This window comes from Hylobates moloch, unplaced genomic scaffold (assembly GCF_009828535.3).
Source record: "Hylobates moloch isolate HMO894 unplaced genomic scaffold, HMol_V3 SCAFFOLD_15, whole genome shotgun sequence".
NCBI classification, from domain to species: Eukaryota; Metazoa; Chordata; class Mammalia; order Primates; family Hylobatidae; genus Hylobates; species Hylobates moloch.
Genome location: NW_026652290.1, coordinates 70998890 through 71020692, shown reverse-complemented (window position 1 = coordinate 71020692; position 21803 = coordinate 70998890). Strand labels below are relative to the sequence as shown.

The 21803-nt window shown below is 36.9% G+C and overlaps 1 protein-coding gene across 9 annotated transcripts in view; it reads right to left on the bottom strand.

The window, feature by feature from the left end:
* PSME4 (proteasome activator subunit 4) overlaps positions 1-21803 on the bottom strand; it is a 134637-nt gene that overhangs the window by 86745 nt on the left and 26089 nt on the right. For 5 of the 9 annotated variants that reach the window (XM_058428429.1, XM_058428428.1, XM_058428430.1 and 2 more), the window contains 12 exons: positions 17734-17799; positions 15275-15319; positions 12687-12836; positions 12060-12123; positions 11362-11436; positions 9860-9982; positions 7998-8090; positions 7164-7429; positions 3152-3338; positions 2433-2522; positions 877-941; positions 457-607 (listed from right to left, as the gene is read on the bottom strand). In XM_058428429.1, the coding sequence (XP_058284412.1) occupies positions 457-607; positions 877-941; positions 2433-2522; positions 3152-3338; positions 7164-7429; positions 7998-8090; positions 9860-9982; positions 11362-11436; positions 12060-12123; positions 12687-12836; positions 15275-15319; positions 17734-17799 (1375 nt within the window). The remainder of the gene's footprint in view (positions 1-456; positions 608-876; positions 942-2432; positions 2523-3151; positions 3339-7163; positions 7430-7997; positions 8091-9859; positions 9983-11361; positions 11437-12059; positions 12124-12686; positions 12837-15274; positions 15320-17733; positions 17800-21803) is intronic. The other 4 variants (XM_032177001.2, XM_058428432.1, XM_058428435.1 and 1 more) reach the window with 2 other exon arrangements.

The window sequence follows — 21803 nt, the reverse complement described above, 5'->3', positions numbered from 1 at the left end:
GCTGGGCGTGGTGGCGGGCTCCTGTAGTCCCTACTCGGAGAGGCTGAGGCAGGAGAATGGCGTGAACCCGGGAGGCGGAGCTTGCAGTGAGCCGAGATTGCGCCACTGCACTCCAGCCTGGGTGACACAGCGAGACTCCATCTCAAAAAAAAAAAAGAAGGCAGAGTGCCTTGTTTGCTCTCAGCTGAGAACACATGGCATATGTGAGATCAAACTTAAGTAACTGAATTTTTGTCAGTCGCAAAAGCTTTGATTCTCGGGTTGCAAATAATTAGAGCAAACAGGTAAATCTGCAAATATGAAATTTGCAAATAATGAGCAACTGTACATTTCTTTAAAACTTTACTATGAATGTAAATGATAAACTGCATGATATTCACAAAGTAACTTGTCAATTTTAAAGCATCAAATGAAACTTAAAAGCTGGAAGTTTATTTTTTGCAGCAATGTTCTTACCATAAATATTTCTTTGGAACATTGGGTGAGGATTGTACTAAACGTAGAAGACAGACCTAATTCGACCAAACTCTCCAAGTGTGTCATTTTCTCAGTTTCTGTCTCTTCTCTTGTTTGCTCCAATGTGCTACTTTCTATAAGTCCAAAGCATCTAAATAATCCAAACAAAGCATAATTTCAGCAACTAAAATCTGGTTTGACATTTTTGGTGGTGATCAGGTAACTCTCTATTGTCCTAACTATTCAAGTGATAGCTACTTAATTTCTACATGGTTCACAAATTGATTATCCTTTTATAACTTCAGAAGCACCAGTAGTAGCTAAATAAAGGTTATAATGCAGAAATAAACTAAACTTTCCGGGATAGAAGAGTCATTTTCTAGAATTTCAGCTAAACGTTGGTGTGGGTTACAAGCTCACCTGTCCATAAACTGTAAGACGAAATCCTCAAATTCAGCTGTGGCTGAACAAAGTTCTCGTTCCACCTATAATATCCCAATATGGAGAAAGATTACACATAGCCTTTGTTTTTTTTTTCCTGAACTAACAGGAAAAACCATTACATTGGGTACTATGAGAAACAGCACCATACTAGACTATCAATTTAGAACAACTTGATCTACTACTTTCTAGGAACCAAAGAAAGAAGCAATTAATGTTATTTTACAACGGCCAAATACAGAAGTCAAACAGCTATCTTTAATATAAATTCAGTTTTCAAACTGATGATATATGCAAAGTCTAGTCTCTCACTACCTGAATGTCCAAAAAAATATAAACAACAACATGCTCGCGACTGGGCACGGTAGCTGGCCAGACACTGTGGCTCATGCCTGTAATCCTAGCACTTTGGGAGGCCAAGGCAAGCGGATCACTTGAGGTCAAGAGTTCAAGACCAGTCTGGCCAACATGGCAAAACCTCATCGCTACTAAAAATACACATACACACAATTAGCCAGGTGTGGTGGCACACGCCTGTAATCCCAGCTACCCGGGAGGCTAAGGCACAACAACCACTTGAACCCAGGAGGCAGAGGCTGTAGTGAGCCAAGATGGCACTACTGCACTCCAGCCTGGGCGACATGCTTGCAATAAAGAAAATAGTTCTGGGGGCTGGGTACAGTGGCTCAAATCTGTAATATCAGCATTTGGGAGGTCGAGGCGGGCAGACTACTTGAGGCCAGGAGTTCGAGACCAGCCTGGCCAACATGATGAAACCCCATCTCTACTAAAATTACAAAAAATTAGGCAGGCGTGGTGGTGCAGGCCTGTAGTCCTAGCTATTTGGGACGCTGAGGCAGGAGAATTGCTTGAACCAGGAGGTGGAGGTTGCAGTGAGCCGATATCACATCACTGCACTCCAGCCTGGGTGACAGAACAAGACTCCATCTCAAAAAAAGGAAGGAAGGAAGGAAGGAAGGAAGGAAGGAAGGAAGGAAGGAAGGAAGGAAGGAAGGAAGGAAAGAAGGAAAGAAAGAAAGAAAGAAAGAAAGAAAGAAAGAAAGAAAGAAAGAAAGAAAGAAAGAAAGAAAGAAAGAAAGAAAGAAAGAAAGAAAGAAAGAAAGAAAGAAAGAAAGAAAGTTAGTTAGTTTTGAAAGAGCCAGACAGAGATGAATGAAGAAAATCTTTCTTCATTAGATGTCAATCCCTTGGACAGATTTATTACTAACCTAAGATGATGGAAAAATAAAATATCACCATCTTTTGCTTAACAAAACATTGAAAAGTGACATAAAACTGAAATACACCTCCAGATGTCAGAAGTCTATAGAAAGGGCCTATTTTTGAGCCACCTCCTGTCGTGGGTGCTCTGTAGACTCTCTTGCCAATGATGTCCCGGCCCTCCATATATACTATTCTAGTCACAAAATAGTAATTTTACTTCCAAAGTCGTTTCTAAACTGTCAAGTGTTACTATGCATATACAATAATAATTAGAACATCTTAGCCCTTTTATAACCATAAAATACCCTTACTTCTGTGAGGTCATTTCTTTCTTGTAGTACAGATGAACAATCTACTAAAGGCACCAGAGTAGAAAATGTTGCTATGAACTGGAATGTGATCTGTGGAAAGATACAAAGGATTTTCAATATTACATAATTCTAATTCAGAAATACAAGTATACCATGAACTACAATAAATTATCTTGATCAAAATCCCACAACAGTTTTTCTGGGTATTCCTCATTTAGAATTGAACACTGTAAAGTTCTTCATAATTAACTAGCTGTCGGCCGAGCGCAGTGGCTCACACCTGTAATCCCAGCACTTTGAGAGGCTGAGGCGGGTGGATCACTTGAGGTCAGGAGTTTGAGACCAGCCTGGCCAACATGGTGAAACCCTGTCTCTTCTGAAAATACAAAACCTAGCCAGGCGTGATGGCGTGTGCCTATAATCCCAGCTATCCAAGAGGCTGAGGCAGGAGAATCGCTGGAACCCAGGAGGCAGATCACAGTGCAATGAGCCGAGGTCGCACCACTGCACTCCAGTCTAGGTGACAGACCAAGAATCCGTCTCAAAATAAATAAATAAATAAACAAATAAGTAAAATAACTGTTACTTTAATAATTAAGTTATACATTTATTTTCATATTTATATTAGGCTTATGCACAAACTTCTCCAACCTTTTGTCACTGAGAAGTTACTTTGCCTCCTACCTAAATATGGAGTGTATAATCACCAATATACTCACCATGCATTTACTAAAGTCATTTGGATCCACCCCAGGTAATGCTCTCATCAACAGAGGTAGCATATGTGTAGGACCTTCAGGAAACCATCTGTCTCCTGATACCAAACTGCGGGCTACTCCAATTACACAACTTAAAGTAGCTGTGAGCTGGTGAGGTTCTGTTAATGTCTCTAATGCAGGATACGTTCTACGGTTTGAAAACAGAATTTTTAAAGTCTCCATCACAGATATGCATAATACCATAATATATTAAATATAATAAATTCATAAACTGCACTTTGACTTAAAGGCTTACAGTCAGCAAAATACTCAGAGTGAAAATCTGCAATCAAAGTTAACAGAATTACAGTAGCCCCGTTATCTGTAGTTTCCGTAGTTTCAGTTAACAAAGGTTAACCAAATATTTCAGTGTCCTGAGAACGAGAGACCAGATTCACATAACTTCTATTACATTGAACAATATATTTTTATAACTGTTCTATTTTATGATTGTTGTTAATCTCTTACTGTGCCTAATTTATGAATTAAACTATCACAGGTATGCATGTATGTGAAAAAACACGGTATACATAGGGTTCAGTACGGCCCATGGTTTCAGGTATGCACTGGGGGTCTTCAAACACATCCCTCACCAATAAGGGAAGACACTACTGTACACAAAGGAAAGATACACAGATTATTTATTGCACATGTCCCCAATCCCCTGCTACCTTACCAACTCTTTCCATGCCAATTCCACAGTGAAAAAAGAACACAAACTGGTAGAGGGCAGAGTGTGATGGCTCACACCTGTAACACTAGCACTTTGGGAGGCCAAGGCAGGCAGATCACCTGAGGTCAGGAGTTTGAGACCAGCCTGGCCAACATGGTGAAACCCTGTCTCTACTATGAATACAAAAACTAGCGGGGTGTGGTGGTGCATGCCTGTAATCCAAGCTACTCGGGTGGCTGAGGCAGGACAATCGCTTGAACCTGGGAGGCGGAAGTTCCAGTGAGCCAAGATTATGCCACTGCACTCCAGCCTGGGCGACAGAGGAAGATTCTGCCTCAAAAAAACCCAAAAGAACATCAACTGATAGATACTGCATGATTTCAGCCATCCTAATCTATGTTATACTAATCTAATGGTCAGTCAGTGGAATAACAAGTTACAGATACTCCACTCTTTCTTTCCCCTGACCACCCCCAACCCTGGAGTCAGGGTTTTACTCTGCCCCAGGCTGGAGTGCAGTGGCCTGATTACAGCTCACTGCAGCCTCCACATTGCCCAGATCAGGTAATCCTCCCGCCTTTGCTTCTCAAGTAGCTGGGAATATTGGCAAACATTACCACTCCCGGCTAATTTTTGTATTTTTTTTTGTAGCGACAGAGTTTTGCCATGTTGCCCAGGCTGGTCTCAAATTCCTGAGCTCAAGCAATCCATCTTCCTCAGACTTCCAAAGTCCTGGGACTACAGGCGTGAGCCAGCCTAGCTGCTTATTTTTTTTTTTTAATGGAGAAAACATAACAAACTCTTTAACAGACGCTTTCTTGGAGATGTAAAACTAAGTGTCAAAAATTTTTTTTCTACATTTTTAGTTTTAAAAAAGTTTTGCCTTTATTAAAAATAAAATATTTGGCCGGCCACGGTGGCTCACACCTGTAATCCCAGCACTTTGGGAGGCCAAGGCAGGCAGACTGCTTGAGGTCAGAGTTCAAGATCAGCCTGACCAACATGGTGAAACGCCATCTCTACTAAAAATACAAAAATTGGCTGGGCATGGTGGCAGACACCTGTAATCCCAGCTACTCGGGAGGCTGAGACAGGAGAATCACTTGAACCCGAGAGGTGGAGGTTGCAGTGAGCTGAGATCATGTCACTGCACTCCAGCCTGGGCAACAGAGCGAGAGTCTGCCTCTAAATAAATAAATAAATAAATAAATAATAAATTTAAAAAGGTGATGCCACTTCAAAACCGCACAAAATTACAACTGAAAGTCTCAAAAAATGTCATTGTATTGTCAATTTGGTCTATTAAATATTTATCTTGGCCAAGCATTCAATATCACTTAATAGGCTGATATTAAATTTGTCCAAAATTTTAGGACTAAAGAAAAATGTGATGGGTCTATTTATTTATAAGCTTTGTTCTTTCTACTAAGAATTTAGCTCACTATTCATAATCAATCAGCTGAAAATAACAAAGCAAAGGGGAACTAAAGAAACATCAAAAACACTCCAAACTTCAAAATGTTAGCTGAGCAAACAGATGAAGTCCCTCCTCTCCAGCGAGCATCAGCGAACCTGCCATTAACTGTTGGCTTCTGCCACTATGTGGAGGCCAAGAAGCAAAGACTACTGGAGGTTGAAGACAGACAGGAAACTGCCTATCTTCCCCCACTCCATTTCCTAACTAAGTTCTATATGCTGGGAGAGTTTCAACGCCCCAAGATGTATATGTAAAAACAGGAGAAGTTGGGTAAATGAAGTACGGCCTAAATTGAGTATTTATGGCAATGAGGGCAGGTAAGGCAGCATCAACAGCTGAATATTATAGATAATGGAGGCCCATTTTGGTTAAGATCTTGAACACGGTACCCTTCCCCAAGTAAATATGACCAACACTTATTCTGTCTCAACAGTAAGTCAGAAAATAGGCTATGGTGTGAATTCTAACGACCTTGGACAAATTTTTATGGAACTCAATGGCTAGATCCTCTGGGTTCTAAAAACTAACATTCCTCCGGGCGCGGTGGCTCACACCTGTAATCCCAGCACTTTGGGAGGCCGAGGCGGGTGGATCACGAGGTCAGGAGATCGAGACCATGGTGAAACCCCGTCTCTACTAAAAATACAAAAAATTAGCCGGGCGTAGTGGCGGGCGCCTGTAGTCCCAGCTACTCGGAGAGGCTGAGGCAGGAGAATGGCGTGAACCCGGGAGGCAGAGCTTGCAGTGAGCTGAGATTGCGCCACTGCGCTCCAGCCTGGGCGACAGAGCGAGACTCCATCTCAAAAAAAAAAAAAAAAAAGAAAAAAAAAAAAAAAACTAACATTCCTCCTCTATACTCGACAAAAACATTTAGAAAGAGATCATAAAGCTTCAGATAGTAGAAGAATCAGAGGTACAACAGAAAACTTAAGTAATTTGCTCTTGAACAAATTACTTTAAAAACTGCTCTCAAAAAATTAAGAGTAGGCCGGGCACAGTGGCTCACACCTGCAATTCCAGCACTTTGGGAGGCCAAGGCAAGTGGATCACCTGAGGTCAGGAGTTCAACACCAGCCTGGCCAACATGGTGAAACGCCATCTCTACTAAAAATACAAAAATTAGTTGGGTGTGGTGGCGGGCGCCTGTGATCTCAGCTACTCAGGAGGCTGAGGCAGGGGAATCCTTGAACCAGGAAGACGGATATTGCGGTGAGCCAAGATTTGCACTCCAGCCTGGGGGACTAGAGCAAAATTTCGTCTCAAAAAAAAAAGAAAAGTAGCTGTCTCTCTCTTTGTAAGTATACCATGCCTATTCTGTGACAGTGGCTAGGCAAGTAAAGAGTTTTCCTTACCATTTCAACACACAAAATAAAATGAATAAAATAAAATTTACGCTGTAAAAACAGCACACCTGAATATGTAATACATGAAAATAATAAATACAATTTTCTTCTCTACCACTGATTCTAAGAAATGAAAGAAATCCAAAAACCACTTTCACTACCATATTCTCAATCCTCAGTGACACTCAACATGGTCTGAAAAAAAAAGGCCAGATCTTAATTCGTAAGCATATAATTTTGGTAACTAAAATGTGTGAATAATCCAAAAGATGTATGTTACCCATTTCATTTCAATTTTTTTCTCTCCAATAAACCTTTATCAAGTTACCAATCATTACATTAAAATGTCCTGCTTCTCCTCTAGGAACAGGAATAAGCACCGAAAAAGCAAAACAGAAGCCACAGAGGAGAAAAGAGAATCGAGCTGAACAGACCAAAAGAAAAACCTAGCTGTGGCTGAGACTCCCACTAACCACTTACCTTTCAAGTACAGGGGGTATTACCAATTCAGGTCTCATGAGTGCAAGATTCTGCAAAGCCTGGGCTGCTTCTAGACTACCAGTTTTGCTAAACATAGCCAAGAGGACAGGCTGAATAATGCATTGTACAAAGTCTGTAACATCTTGATCAGTAAGCTTGTGGCTATCAGGCACAGGAGTTAACCAAGAGGGCTTCTTGTATCTTTCACGATGCAATCTTCTAACAACACTGTTTGGCAACCGCTGAAGTAGTTTCATTAACTTGTTCTGGGGACACAGAAGCAAAAAGTTCTAAGTAGGTTCTACTTTCCCACATAGATATTCATGGTTGCTCTCTAGCTTCTCGAGTAAAGATTTTTAAAATAACAGTTCTTATTATCTTATTACAAAGAACTGCACAGCATAACTAGATAGAATTAAAAGTTACCAATTAATTATTCCTAATAATTAATGAAAATGAGTTTCAAATTCCAGTCTAAAAAAATTTCTAGCACATAAATTTTCCATTACATGAAAGCTATTTTAACTGGACAACTTGAAAACAACAAAAACAGATGACAGGAAAAAACTGAAAAGATGGTTCTATGCTTCTAAGGCATTTTTGTTACCATTTTTTTGCAAAAATGAGCCATGTTGTCAACAGTTACCACATCAATATTATTTATTTAATTTATATGCTCTCTAACACAGTAATTTAATTTAAATGTAAGCATTTACATATAGCTAAAGCTATGAAGGACAGAAAATGTATTACAGGTCACACAATAGGCAATAGTCAAGGATGACCATATCTTTAAAAATTCCAAGCCCTATAATGCAAAACGAAGTTACTCACCAGCCAGCGCCCATTATTTGAAGGATGGTAAAAAGATGTGATGCTGTTAAACAAGCCAGCTAAGTGTTTTTGCACTAGCTTACTTGGTCCACCCTGTCCAGATAAAAGGGTAAAAATGTCAGTACCCACATCATACTGTAAAAACAGGTCAACAGGCCCAAGCCTATATGTAAATCACTAATATGGTTTACAGTCAACGTGCTGACAAAAATCAATTCTACCTTTAAATAAGAGTCAAAAACAATTCCCTAATGAACTTCATGCAAACCAACTCAAAATATTCTACTACAAATAAGGGCAGCTTACTTGAACCAACATAAAAAACTAAAAAAATGCCTGTCAACTTAGGATAACTAACAGTGTATTTTACTGTTCTGCAGTAAATAACCTGGATACTAAAATATATCACTAAGATTATCAATTTAAAATTACCAAGAATGCTAACATCAGGCATAAAAAACCTGATGTAAGGCTGAGGCGGGCAGGTCACTTGAGGTCAGGAGTTCAAGACCAGCCTTGCCAACATGGTGAAACCCTCTCTCTACTAAAAATACAAAAATTAGCTGGGCATGGTGGCGAGTGGCAGAGAACATTGAACCAGTGGAGGTGCAGTGAGCCGAGTCACACCATGTCCCAGCCACCTGGACAGACAATATGTTCAAAGTGTTTCCCTCTGTTGTCCAGGGTGGAATGCAGTGGCACAAACACGGCTCACTGCAGCCTCAATCTCCTAGGCTCAAGCGATCCTCCCACCTCAGCCTGCTGAGGAGCTAGTACCACAGGCACGTGCTATCATGCCCGTGCTTACTTTTACTTTTGTTTTTTTGTACAGGGTCTCGCCATGTGGCCCAGGCTGGTCTCAAACTCCTGGGCTCAAGCTATCCTTCCATCTCGGCTTCCCAAAGTACTAGGATTACAGACGTGAGCCATGGCACTCAGCCACATTTTCACACTTAACACAAAATGAAGTTGCCAGTGAGAACTGTGTGAGAAAGCAGAGCAAAATTCACTCACACCACAACTAATACTAATCACTATCCAATTCTGTAGCCGCCAAAAATCCAGTTTCAACTCACTGTATATGTAAGGTAGTAAACATCCTTCAGTGCTTGCTCCTACTGATTAAGAAAAATGGGATTTTTCTGTGTAACAATAAAATGGCAAAAACAAGGGGGGCTTAAATTTGTTTTTCTTACAATGAAATTTAAGAAGTAAACTTTTAAATAAAAAAAACTGTCTTTTCCACAGAAACAAGCTAATGTGTAAAACTGAATAATAATTCACGAAGAAATAGCTGCAGAAGCAATATATGAATGATAAACTAGAAAATTATAATAGGAAGTTGTTCTAATATTCTTATTTGAAAGATGACATTGAAATCTAAGCTTGATATGTCTTCACTTTCCCTTAATGATGTCAACAAAGTAATCCTTCACATCTCTCCCTTCACTAAAATTACTTTGTTAGTAAGCTTTATGTTCAATGCAATGTTTTATGTGAACATTAACAGTGAGTAAGTAATGGAGTCTAAGCACATACAAATCCCGAGTTGTAATCCTACCTTGGGAAAGTCTTTTGGGCTACAAGTCTGGTTCCTGGACAGTAAAAATGTTACACATTGTGAATCCCTCAAAACCCTAGATTTTTGACTCTATTTATAATGTCCATTGGTTAGGGAGATTTAGAAATGGTACCACTATATTCTGGATTTAATAAACATGAGCTTGCTACATCAGAAAATATCCAAGAATCAAGTCACCAACCAAGCCACTGTTATCAACTTCTGTGACTATCCAGAATTTTTGTCAGGTTAACACAAAATAGGGGTAAACTACAGGAAACAAATATAATGTATTACAAACCATCATGGCGGTGATCCATATTACAGCATGTCCTATATCATAAGCATTTGTTAAAAATCTTGGGACTAACACTTGACTGCTTCCCACTGGGAGGTTCAAGCTTCTCAGAATTCTTGTAAATATCTTTTAAAAGAAAAAAATAATTAAGGATATTTACAGGTATCAAAATAATTCTTTAACTTAGTAAGTGGTGTATATTAGTGTTACTGAAGATATTTTCATTTTATCACAAGGGTTTTTAAGTGAAATTACATAGTATTTAGTAACTTGCTTTATTCTTTAAAAATTACATATAAATATCAACAGATGTGCTGTATGATACTCTGAGGTCACAGGCACATGGACATAAAGCAGTTGTGTCCATGTATCCAAAGAACAGACAAATGTGATTATTTATGGCTAAATATAAAAAGACAAAAACATACTGTGGCTAAACATGAAATATTTTGACTCCTTTCTTGTCCCAAATGCACAAATAATTTTTCCTGAGCTCCTATTCCATGTCAAGCATGCACAACAGCACCAACCTAAATGCAAGTATCTTCTAGCAGATTGCATTCCCTTTCAAAATTTTAATGGTGATTTGATTTTTCCTTAAGAATTTGTATTTTTGTCAATCACTTAACAATTATATTATAATAAAATTAAATTTATATTCCAAATCTATCATTACCAATAGGTAGGGGCCCAAAGGTGGGGAGAAACGATTTCTCTTCCTCAATTAGTTTCTAATGGTCAAACAACAGAGGAAGACACCGCAAACGAAAGCAAACAGAGCATTTGCATTCAGCTGCTCCCCAGCTTTGCTCTAATGTAAGTGTGTGCATCAGAATCACCAGGATATCCCCCATGAGCCCTACTGAAGCTCCACAGGTTATTCTACTGCAGGTGAAATAGTACTGAAGATACACCTGGAACATCTAGCTTTATTTACTCTAGGAAAATATACAACGTGATTTAAAAAGTGGGCAACACTGTAGAGGAGCAACCAAATACGATACACGAAATCCATTGGAAGGTACAAATGTACGATGCTCTCGATAATACACTTAGTACTTTCCAAATTACTTTGACACTCATAGTTCATATCCTGCACAAGAAAACACATTTATCATACCTTAATATGATCTAATTACATTTTGAAAAGGTAATTGGACCCAGCCCTGTAAATTATTTATATATGTTTTTACTAATGATCAAAGACAATTTTATGTGCCACTTGGAATTGGCATAGAAAAAACGTTTTCTCCTTTACGACATAAAATTGTTGTCGGCGCTATTGTATTTATGTTCAAAATGTTCTTTTTTTTTTTTTCCAGACGGAGTCTAGCTCTGTCACCCAGGCTGGAGTGCAATAGTGCGATCTTGGCTCACTGCAACCTCAGCCTCCTGGGTTCAAGAGATTCTCCTGCCTCAGCCACCCGAGCAGCTGGGATTACAGGCGCCTACCACCCCATGCCTGGTTTATTTTTTAAAATTTTTTTCCCCAAAATGTTAATTACCTTTGGTACATATGGATCCCAATCTATGTACCCTATATTATCTGTAGCCAATCGAGCAAAGAGATTTACTAGTTGCTGAAAGTAAACAAAAAGGACAAAGTTAATAAATTTGTTGTTGTTGTTTAAGTGTCATAGTCACACCCCACCTCCATCTGTTCTTTTCGGCAATCATTAGTGCAATCTACTTAAATAGATAGTTTATGACTTTGTTTTTTTTAAAAACCAATTTAAATTCAAAAATTTAAATTGATTCATGTCACACATTTAAAATCAGCTGCAGTTAAAATGCTTCTAAAAAGAAAAATGACAAAGCACCATCCACAATTAATACAGAAAAGGAAATTTTAATCCAACAAATATGCTGAAAATATCCATTATATGCCCAGCACCATGATAGTACAGATACTAAAGAAAACAAACAACAGGATCTTACATTTTATGCATTTTACAATACATGCTTATACTCTAAATATGGATAAAACCAAAATAAATGTATACTTTTGTTAGAATACAACAAATAAAATATATAAAATTGAAAAGAAACTGATCACAACATGGCTAACAGCCAGTCCTGAGTAACTTCAAGTTACTTACCAAATGATCTATTAATATTTATCTCCAACTTAAAAAAGTATGGGGGGGAAAAAAAGAAAAAAAAAAAAAACTATAGGAGGAAAAAGGGAAAAACGGATACTTACCCCCTCCCACTGTGGGAGATTTTGCACTGAAACCCAAAGGCCAATTAATTCATCAAACCAAAGTCTAAAGAAGAAAAATGTTGTTATGAATAGCAAATGATTTTAAAGTGGTTCAATGCCAGGTATGCTTTGTCTTTTTTATAATCTATTATTCTTACTGATAACTATGTAACTAGAAAAAACAATACTGAAGTTATAAACTTAATAAAACAAAGGAGTATTTCTTGTCTGAATATTCCTTTCCTGATTTATTTAAGAAATATGATCTCACAAATTAAACTTCTGCTTCATTACTAAGTACTGTCCATTCTTATTTAACAATTGTTTTCAATTTTCTACTTCCTTTTCCCTGCCCTTCTCCTTTTATCTGTTTTCCTGTTATTACTCCTTCTGACAATTCTTTCTTTCTCTTAATTTCTTAAAGCCCTCATCTTATTTGGGTGTCATCTCTTTACTTTCAATCTTAAAACCGTTTTAGCCTTAACACACTTCAAGTATAATAAACTTGAAGTACAATAATGGCTGAGCTTGCAAAACAATTTTTCTATTTGTTATTGCTTTACTAGTTTCTATATCTGTATTTCCTGCTGTATTTTTAGAAATTTGTCAAGGTATGCATATACTCACTTAAAACCTTTATGATGAAGTTCTGGAGGAAGGGAGGTAGGAAGAAATATTTCAAAATAAGTGATGGCCTTTTGCATGGTTACATCAAAAGGGCACATTAAAGGTCGCCATTCTTCTAGCATCTCAGCGGTGGCATCTGCTGGAAAATATCTAATAAAAAAAGAAGGTTTTCATGTATCTAATTACTGGCTAAAAGCTCCACAACAGCAATATATATAACTGAACAAAAGGCTGGGGGAGGAGGAGAATATATGTCATAGGATGTAACACAGTCTACAAATGTCCAAACTAACACACATTTTCACAATACTAAAATAAATTCCCCCGTTGGGCGCAGTGGTTCATGCCTGTAATTCCAGAACTTTGGGAAGCCGAGGTCAATGGATCACTTGAGCCCAGGAGTTCAAGATTGGCTTGGGCAAAATAGCAAAACCCAGTCTTTACAAAAAATTAGCCAGACATGATGGCGGCGCACACCTGTAGTCCCAGCTACTCAGAAAGCGGGGGTTGGGGGATCATTAGAGCCCAGGAGATGGAGGTTGCAGTGAGCCAAGACTGCGCCATTGCACTCCAGCCTGGGCAACAGAGTGAGACTCTGTCTCAAAAAAAAAAAAAAAAAAAAAAAAAATTCCCCATCATACTTGGGATAAAGTAAATTCTCCTCTTGTCTAAGGGAATTTTTCTAAACACTATAAAGTTGATAAAACTCAGATAAAATACAAGTCACTCAAGTTACCTACAAAATTAAACAGAGTTTTTGTCTTACTTCCTTTGTGCTATGTAACAGCAATTGAAAAAAAATCTTGTCAAAAAGAATCCAGTCTAATTAGGAAAAGGATTACCAGTAGACGAGAAAGAGAACATCAGCCCAGCAATCCCTAGGCATGTTGAATAAACCATTTACCTTCCTTGGAACACAGAGTCCTCCCCTATATGAGAGGACGAGATGATCTGGTCTACAGGCTGTGATATTCCATAACTGTATGAAATGGGCAGGAGTGTTCCTGGAGTAGATTTACAAAATTAAAATCCAAAGTGTGCGTATACACACAAAATGAAGGTAAATAAAGAGGATACATGTATAACTGCTAAATACACCTTAACGGGTTTTTTTTTTTTTTTTTTTAAAAAGACAGAGTCTCACTATGTTTCCTAGGCTGGACCCAAACTCTTAAACTGAAGTGATCCTTCCACCTCAGCCTCTCAAGTAGCTGGTACCACAGGAGAGCACCACTGCAACCAGCCTTAAGAGGTTTAAAATACAAACAGCATATGGAAAATTCTGATTCTTTCCAAATAAGTTGGGAAACTCTTTCAAATAAACTTATAGGCTTGGCGCACACATCATATTATTAATACTATTATATCTTCGTATACTTGTGTTAATTAAAATCATACTGCAATCTTTCATGTGAAAAATAAAATTATATTTCTAAGAATACTACTGTTGAGTTCACAAAGCGTTTATATGTCAGGTCCTTGTGTAACAGGTTGGAATTTTAAAAAAACAAAAACAAACTGTGCTCTACCTTCAAAGATCTCACATATCAAGGATCAATTCTCCTTCTTAAGTTTTCTGAGTCAATTGTTAATCCTGTAATCCAAAATAAAAACTTGGGAGTTCTATGAATTACCTATGAGCCAGTAAGTATTGAAGTGATAATCAAGTTTCCAGTGAGGAAACACAGGCCAAGAGGCTAACTGCCTCGCACAAAATGACACTGTTCATTGGTGGTTTATGACTCAATGGTGAACCTTAAGTTGCTTGAGAGACAGATATCTCATATTCCGAAAATACATTTGCCCAACATTGAGTAATACAGAAGGTCAGCAATAAATATCTGATATATTAAATATGTATTTAAGATGAGTATTACAAGCATATAATACATGGCTTTTCACCAAAAAGGATTCACTGATTCCATTATCATCTAAACAGTCTTAGAATAACTTGATAACAACACAAAAAAAGTTCAAGTACATAAAATTGAGCTTTAATTAAAATTAAAGACAACCAAAAAAATTAAAATTAAATGTTATCCACACTCATCTTTAATCATATGAATATAGGATAATTGGCTGGGAGTGGCAGCTCACACCTATAATCCCAATGCTTTGGGAGGCCAAGGTGGGAGGACTGCTTGAGGCCAGGGATTCAAGACCAGCCCGGGCAATAGAGCAAGGCCCCACTCTCTACAAAAAATATTGAAATAAAAAGAAAAGAACATGGGATATTTAAATATTCTACAGAACACAGTTGAAAAAAGTTATGAACCACCTTCTTGGCATTACTCATATTTTTATCTGAATAACAAATAATAATACTCTAGGAAATGCTTCCAAATAAAGATAATTCTATGTAAAGTATGGTATTCTTACTTTACAATGAATGACTTTAAAATTTCTAATTTTCTCAATGAAATCTGAGAAGTTCAGTTAACGAACTGGAAATGGTATGTTGTGCTCAGTGACTAACATCACAATGTCACGAACTATTTGTACTTTTCATTTCCTCGTCAAACCATACTAAAGATGTGGAAAAGCCCACAGAAACAACAAGAGGCTTTATAAATTGAGAAGCTACTTACGGTCGGCAGCTTTTCACGAGTGTTTTGAGAATATTTTCTACAGAACTGGGGGGGAAAGCCATTTGATAATTAGATTGGTGTATTTTAAGAACACATCTAATTCAATTAATAAATATCTCTAAGATAACCTCATACATTCAGGTATTATTTGTTTATATGTAATAATTAAGCCTTCCCTTTCATACAGGCAGAACTGCAAGGATTAACTACCTAAACTCCTTCATCTACTCTTTCCTTTGCCCTCATTTTGCTGTCTCTGGTATGAACTAAAGGGAAAAAAATGTTACACTGGGAAAACAACAAATTGTTTTCAGTCTTTACAAGGTAGGCAGCAATGACCACACACCATATTTATCAACACAGTAGCTTAAAACTTCAAATAATTTTTACTAAAATACTTTTACATCAAAACACAAGCAGCAGACAGACCAAAATCTGGGTATTTCCATCAGAAATTAGCTTTCACAACCAATTGATGAGAGTTCGATAACCCTCCAAGGCACTTTACGGCCAGAAACAATTATCAAAAAGAACAATAGCATCTCTTTGAGCAGATACTTATAAAGTTAGTCAAGTAACAATAAAAATTATAACTTACTTTACAACATGTAGTTGCCTCAAGTGAATACCGGAGACCAACATAAAAATGTGTATATGAATTTATAATCAACATTTCTTTTTTAATAAAAAGGCCAATGTGTACTGGTTTAAACACATGACCAGAATGGAATATTTAAGTATTTACTAGATCACAGTCAAGCAGTCAAATGCAAACAAACAATGGAGCACTAGGTAATTATGAGCTGGAATTTTAAAATACGTGTGTGACTACTTACAGTATGATATGTACAAGTAAAAATAAAATTCCCCAAATCTCAAAAAAATTTACATTATATATAAATTTATATATATACTTAAATACATATATAAATTTATATATATATACTTAAATACATATATAAATTTATATATATGTATTTAAATACATATATATATATATATATATATAGGAAAGGAGTAACTTTCAGGCAATGTCTCCACCTGACACTTTCTTATTAAGCTTTTTGAAATAAGAAGTCCAGGCCGGGCGCGGTGGCTCACGCTTGTAATCCCAGCACTTTGGGAGGCGGAGGCGGGCGGATCACGAGGTCAGGAGATCGAGACCACGGTGAAACCCTGTCTCTACTAAAAATACAAAAAAATTAGCCGGGCGTGGTGGCGGGCGCCTGTAGTCCCAGCTACTTGGAGAGGCTGAGGCAGGAGAATAGCATGAACCTGGGAGGCGGAGCTTGCAGTGAGCCGAGATTGCGCCACTGCACTCCAGGGAAGACTCCGCAACAAAAAAAAAAAAAAAAAAAAAAAAAAGAAGTCCAGAAGTCTATCCAACTTCTCTGAAAGTTTCAGAACTAATCTGCAAAGAAATTCCAAGGAATAACAGAGAGCAAACTCATCAAAAATAATCAACATATTACATAACCAAGAGAGGAAAACTATAATCTCATTACTTGGAGCAGTAGAAATCCTCTTTAATTTCAAAACTACCCAGAGAAAAATTAACTGAAGAGGCAACTAGGTTACAACTCATGAGATGACTTCTAAAATAAAAAAGAAACTACATGGCCAAAGGGCCATCAATAAGCACTGTCTCTGATCATGAAAGGGAGGTTCTTCTTTTTCTTATAAAAAGGTTAAGCAATTCAAAAACACAGTTTAGAGAATATCTAAGTTTGCCCAGTAAAAAAAAACAGGGCAAACTTCTATCCAACTATGTTTAAAGCTCCTTGAAGACCACGGCTATGATTTTTATTTCTGGGCATTTCCAAAGTGCTTATAAAAAAGCCATCTGCTCATATATATTTATACTTATCTGTCTATTGATTTGTAATAATAAAAATTTTATATCAGAGTAACAAAAAGCACAGATCTTGGGTCTTCTTTTAGTAACAAAGTATAGAATTAACAGCTAAGGTTTAAAGAGTCATCTAATTTTAAACTAAATTGCTCAATTTAAATGTAGATTTTTAAAAGGTAATTCTAAAATGGTAAACTGTTTATCCATGCAAATGAGCGTAAGATACATAATTCTATCAGTACTAATGTTTGTGTTCTCATTAACATTACATTTATTTTATTGGTTCTGTGCTACACAGAAAACCTGCTGTTTTCACTTAGGACCTTGGCTATACCAACATACTTTCGCATAATGTCATAAATGATTTTAGAAAGCAAGTCACAAAAGGCTGCAAGCTACATGTTTTCTCCAGTTCCCTTCACGCTTCAGAAGAATAGGAAGTTAATTATAACACTTGATGGAATCACTTCACTTATTAGAGGATTAGGGTATGTGGGAATGCAATTTAGTTACTCTAAATAAAGTCAATTTCAACCCTTTCTTATATATAAAGCCTGTATCATTGGATTTATGATGTTTATCCAGAAAAGGGTACAATCTCTCTAACCTGTGATATCTGTATAGTGACCTTTTGTGATTCTTGTAATCTCTCAAGATGAAGGGAACAATGTTTCTGTTTAAAAATAAAATAAAAGGTTAAGGCTAGATGCTACTAAACTACATTTCACTAATTTTTAGAGAGCGTGAATAATCACTAAATACTTTCCAACTGTTGGAAATGTATAATATTAAAGTGATAACAATTCAAAACACTTTTTTTCTTTTTAAATCAAAATCAGAGTAACTAAGCTTTGGATGGGTTTTCTTATACCCTATTTCCTCTTTAAAAAGATACGTTAGGTTGAAAAAGACATGTCAGGTTGAAAAAGAAAGCCACAGTAGTGCATATAATGGTTTACAGTTGGAGCTTAGAGTCAGACAGATCTTAATTTGAGTCTCAGTTCTGCTACTTCCTAGTTGTATTATAGCTGTTTCCTCATCAACATGAGCAATAATACCTACCTCTCATAAAGCTGTTACAAAAATTAAATGAGATAATGTATAGAAAGCAGGTATATGGCCCAGAATTTAGGATAATAAATGTTAATTATTATTTCACACTTAGCCATAATAAATTGTATTCTCAATTTCCTTAAGAATTAAAATTTTGTGCTTATTTTGCTCTTACTGCCTCTGAGTAGCTACTAATTTATGATTTAGGAAATCACATCAAAATAGGAAATTCCTCCCCAACTGCCACCCTATTATTAAGGGTAGAAAGTGAGTTCTTTACCCAGTTCTTAAGCTCTTGTTCCAGATTCAACCAATGATTCTGTGTGAATTTTCCTCTCTGGACCTCGATTTCCTTATGATGCCATTAACAAAGTAAATGTCAAATATTAGCAGATAAGCCTGAGGAAAACCAATAGTCTTCGCCTCCAGTTACTGAGACAGTGAACTCATATAAACTTGGAGACTTATGCCTCCTGCCTCCTTGGCTCTATCAGGACAATATTCACTTCTAAACCAGGGAAAAGTATAGCAAATGATATATTCAAGATGAGAGTAAACTAGACTGCTCATAGCCAGAAGTACTTGCAGTTTTCACTTGACAGTTCTTGAACTAAAATTTAACTTCAGAATAATATTTGCTTTTTCATAAATGAACTGGTTAACTGTAATGATGTACTATTCTGTATATATCTGCCTTCATCCCTTTATAATTTAATGGTAACTGTTTATACAGTATTTGTTTTTCTTAAACCTGTGCCAGGCACTTCATCCAGAAGTCAGTTTTACTTGCCTTCTCTAAACTCAAACAAATCCACCGTAAGTTAGTTAGACATTATCCATCTCATATCTTACCTTCAAAATCTAATATTGATTGCTCAGTTAAACTAGTAAGTAGTCATTTTTCATAGCCACTTCACTCAAAATTAGGGCCAAGATAATTTCACCATAAAGAAAGGTATAAATAGGCCAGGCGCAGTGGCTCACACCTGTAATCCCAGCACTTTGGGAGGTCGAGGCGGGTGGATCACTTGAGGTCCGGAGTTCGAGACCAGCCTGGCCAACATGATGAAACCCCATCTCTACTAAAAATACAAAAAATTAGCTGGGTGTGGTGGCACACACCTGTAATCCCAGCTACTCAGGAGACTGAGGCAGGAGAATCACTTGAACCCGGGAGGCAGTGGTTGCGGTGAGTCCAGATTGTGCCACTGCACTCCAGCCTGGGCAACAACAGCAAAAAAAACTCCGTCTCAAAAAAAAAAAAAGGTATAAATAATAAGTATAGCATTTTCCTTGCTGATGCACATTAACATTGACTTTTCATTAAAACTACTTTTAAAGAGTATACCTTTATGGCAAGTGTTGAGAAATTATAATAATCCTTACCATTCATGTAAAAAGAGCATGCATAATTGTTTTAAATGACAATAAGCCTGATCAACTTGAACTATTTTTTAAAATCGCTTCTGAAAGATCAGTGTTTAAAGAAAGAACACTGTAGCACAGAAACAACTTTTGTGAGAAACACTATCAAAATCATTAATAAAATCTGGTAAATTTTTTTTTGAGATGGGAGTTTGACTCTGTCGCCCAGGCTGGAGTGCAGTGGGATGATCTTGGCTCAATGCAGCCTCTGCCTCCCGGGTTCCAGCGATTCTCCTGCCTCAGCCTCCTGGGTAGCCGGATTACAGGCATGCGCCATCACACCAGACTAATTTTTGTATTTTTAGTAGAGATGGGGTTTCATCATGTTGGCCAGGCTGGTCTTGTCTACCTCAGCCTCCCAAAGTGCTAGGATTACAGGTGTGGGCCACCATGCCCAGCCGAATTTTGTTAAAATTTTAAATTTCCAAATAAAAGAATATTTTTAAAATAAATAGGATGTTCTTCAAATACTACACTAAAAAATAATTGTAAATATCATATTAATAATTATGGTTTACAACCATAAAATCTTTTACATTTCAACAGGTTTTAGGAGAAATTGTTCTCACTATTTGTTTATCATATTAAATTTTGTAGCTACAGATCATCCATGAGCTGCTGGTAGTAATTTAAACTCCTAAGTATGGCCACATATGCCAAGAAACCCCAAACAGAGGTCTGGAAAATGTCATTTCCATGTGGTGAGTGTGGGGAGCTGAGGACAAAGGATTTAACTGTATCTTAAAGAGCACCAATTCAAATAGCTCTTTAATAAATCAATAGAGAAACAAATGCCATAAACAAATACCAGAAAAAGAAAATATCAAATTGGTTCTCCAGAGGCAGATTAATACGAAAAAAATGAAAATATAACACTATATGATACCCTTAGAACAATACATGTAAAAGAGAATGGATACTTTTAAAAATAAATTTTAAAAAGTAGTAAACAAGTTATGTAGGCCCAAGCTACTCATGATGCAAATATGAAAACCTTTACCACCCACAAAAACCAAATTAGTGGTAATACTAAATAAACAAATTTATACACATAGCAATTGAAATATGAATTGTTTGTGCCCATTTGTAAAAGCATACCTATGCATAATTCTCCCATATGTTGTTAGTAGCAACACCATTAGTGTGTTGCCTATACTATAACTTGCAATATGCTACTCAAAATAAGTGTATGGGACATTGTTTTATAAAATAAAACCATGTCCTAAGATTCAAAAGCTTCATTTATAAAGTAAATAATAATTCTTATATCGCTAACAATTAGTTCACACTCATCTCCTTTCCAATTTTACTTCTTCTATTGAATAACGAACACTACCAATTCTTTCTCCAGTAGAAAGTAGACTGAGATGAGGATAAAGAGACTAAAAAGGGTCTTTTGCCCTAGAGGCAAAAAGACAGACAGAAAGCTAGAAGGAGGAAGGAAGAGAAGAAAAGAGGGAAACAAGGATAGGAAAGCGGATGAAGAAAGGATGGGAAAGGTAAAGAGCAAGGGAAGAGACGAAAGTTGATAATCTTTGCTTCCAACAATAGAACTAGCTTTTAAAATCATGTTGAAATACATGCCACTATAAGCAGTGATTTCAATAAGGACAAAAACATAAGGCACATGAGTTTAAAATTTGAAAGACAGTTAACAAATTAAGCAATCTTTCACTTTTGATTATAAAAATAGCATTCTAAAAATAGTATGAACACATGTAGTCAGCTGACAAAACTGTTTCAAAATGTGGCAGAATATATCTAAGATGAAAAAACTCAAAATTGTCACAGTGTAGGTAATGAGTATAGGTAGGTTATATGATTTATAAATTTTATTTTAGAATAATCACAATTACAAAATGAAATACTGAGTCTGTTAAGAGTTGAGAGTCAGTGCTGTGTTTCAGTCACAATGTCTCTTCAAAAGATCAAGAACAGCCATGGTAAAACTTTTAAGGACAAGGATGATGTGACACTTTAGGAAGAGACATTGTAAACACAATCAATAAGCACTGACTGACCAATACTAATAGAAAATTTCCAGACAAACAGCTCTTATCACTGAAGAGGAAAGCCACAGATATTTATTAATGACCACACAGGACTTTAAAAGCAGCATGTGCCTTTGCAAAGGTAGACCCTTAAGGCAGGAAAGTAGGATGCTTGGTTATGAAGCAGCAAGTAAGAAGGCATACTGAA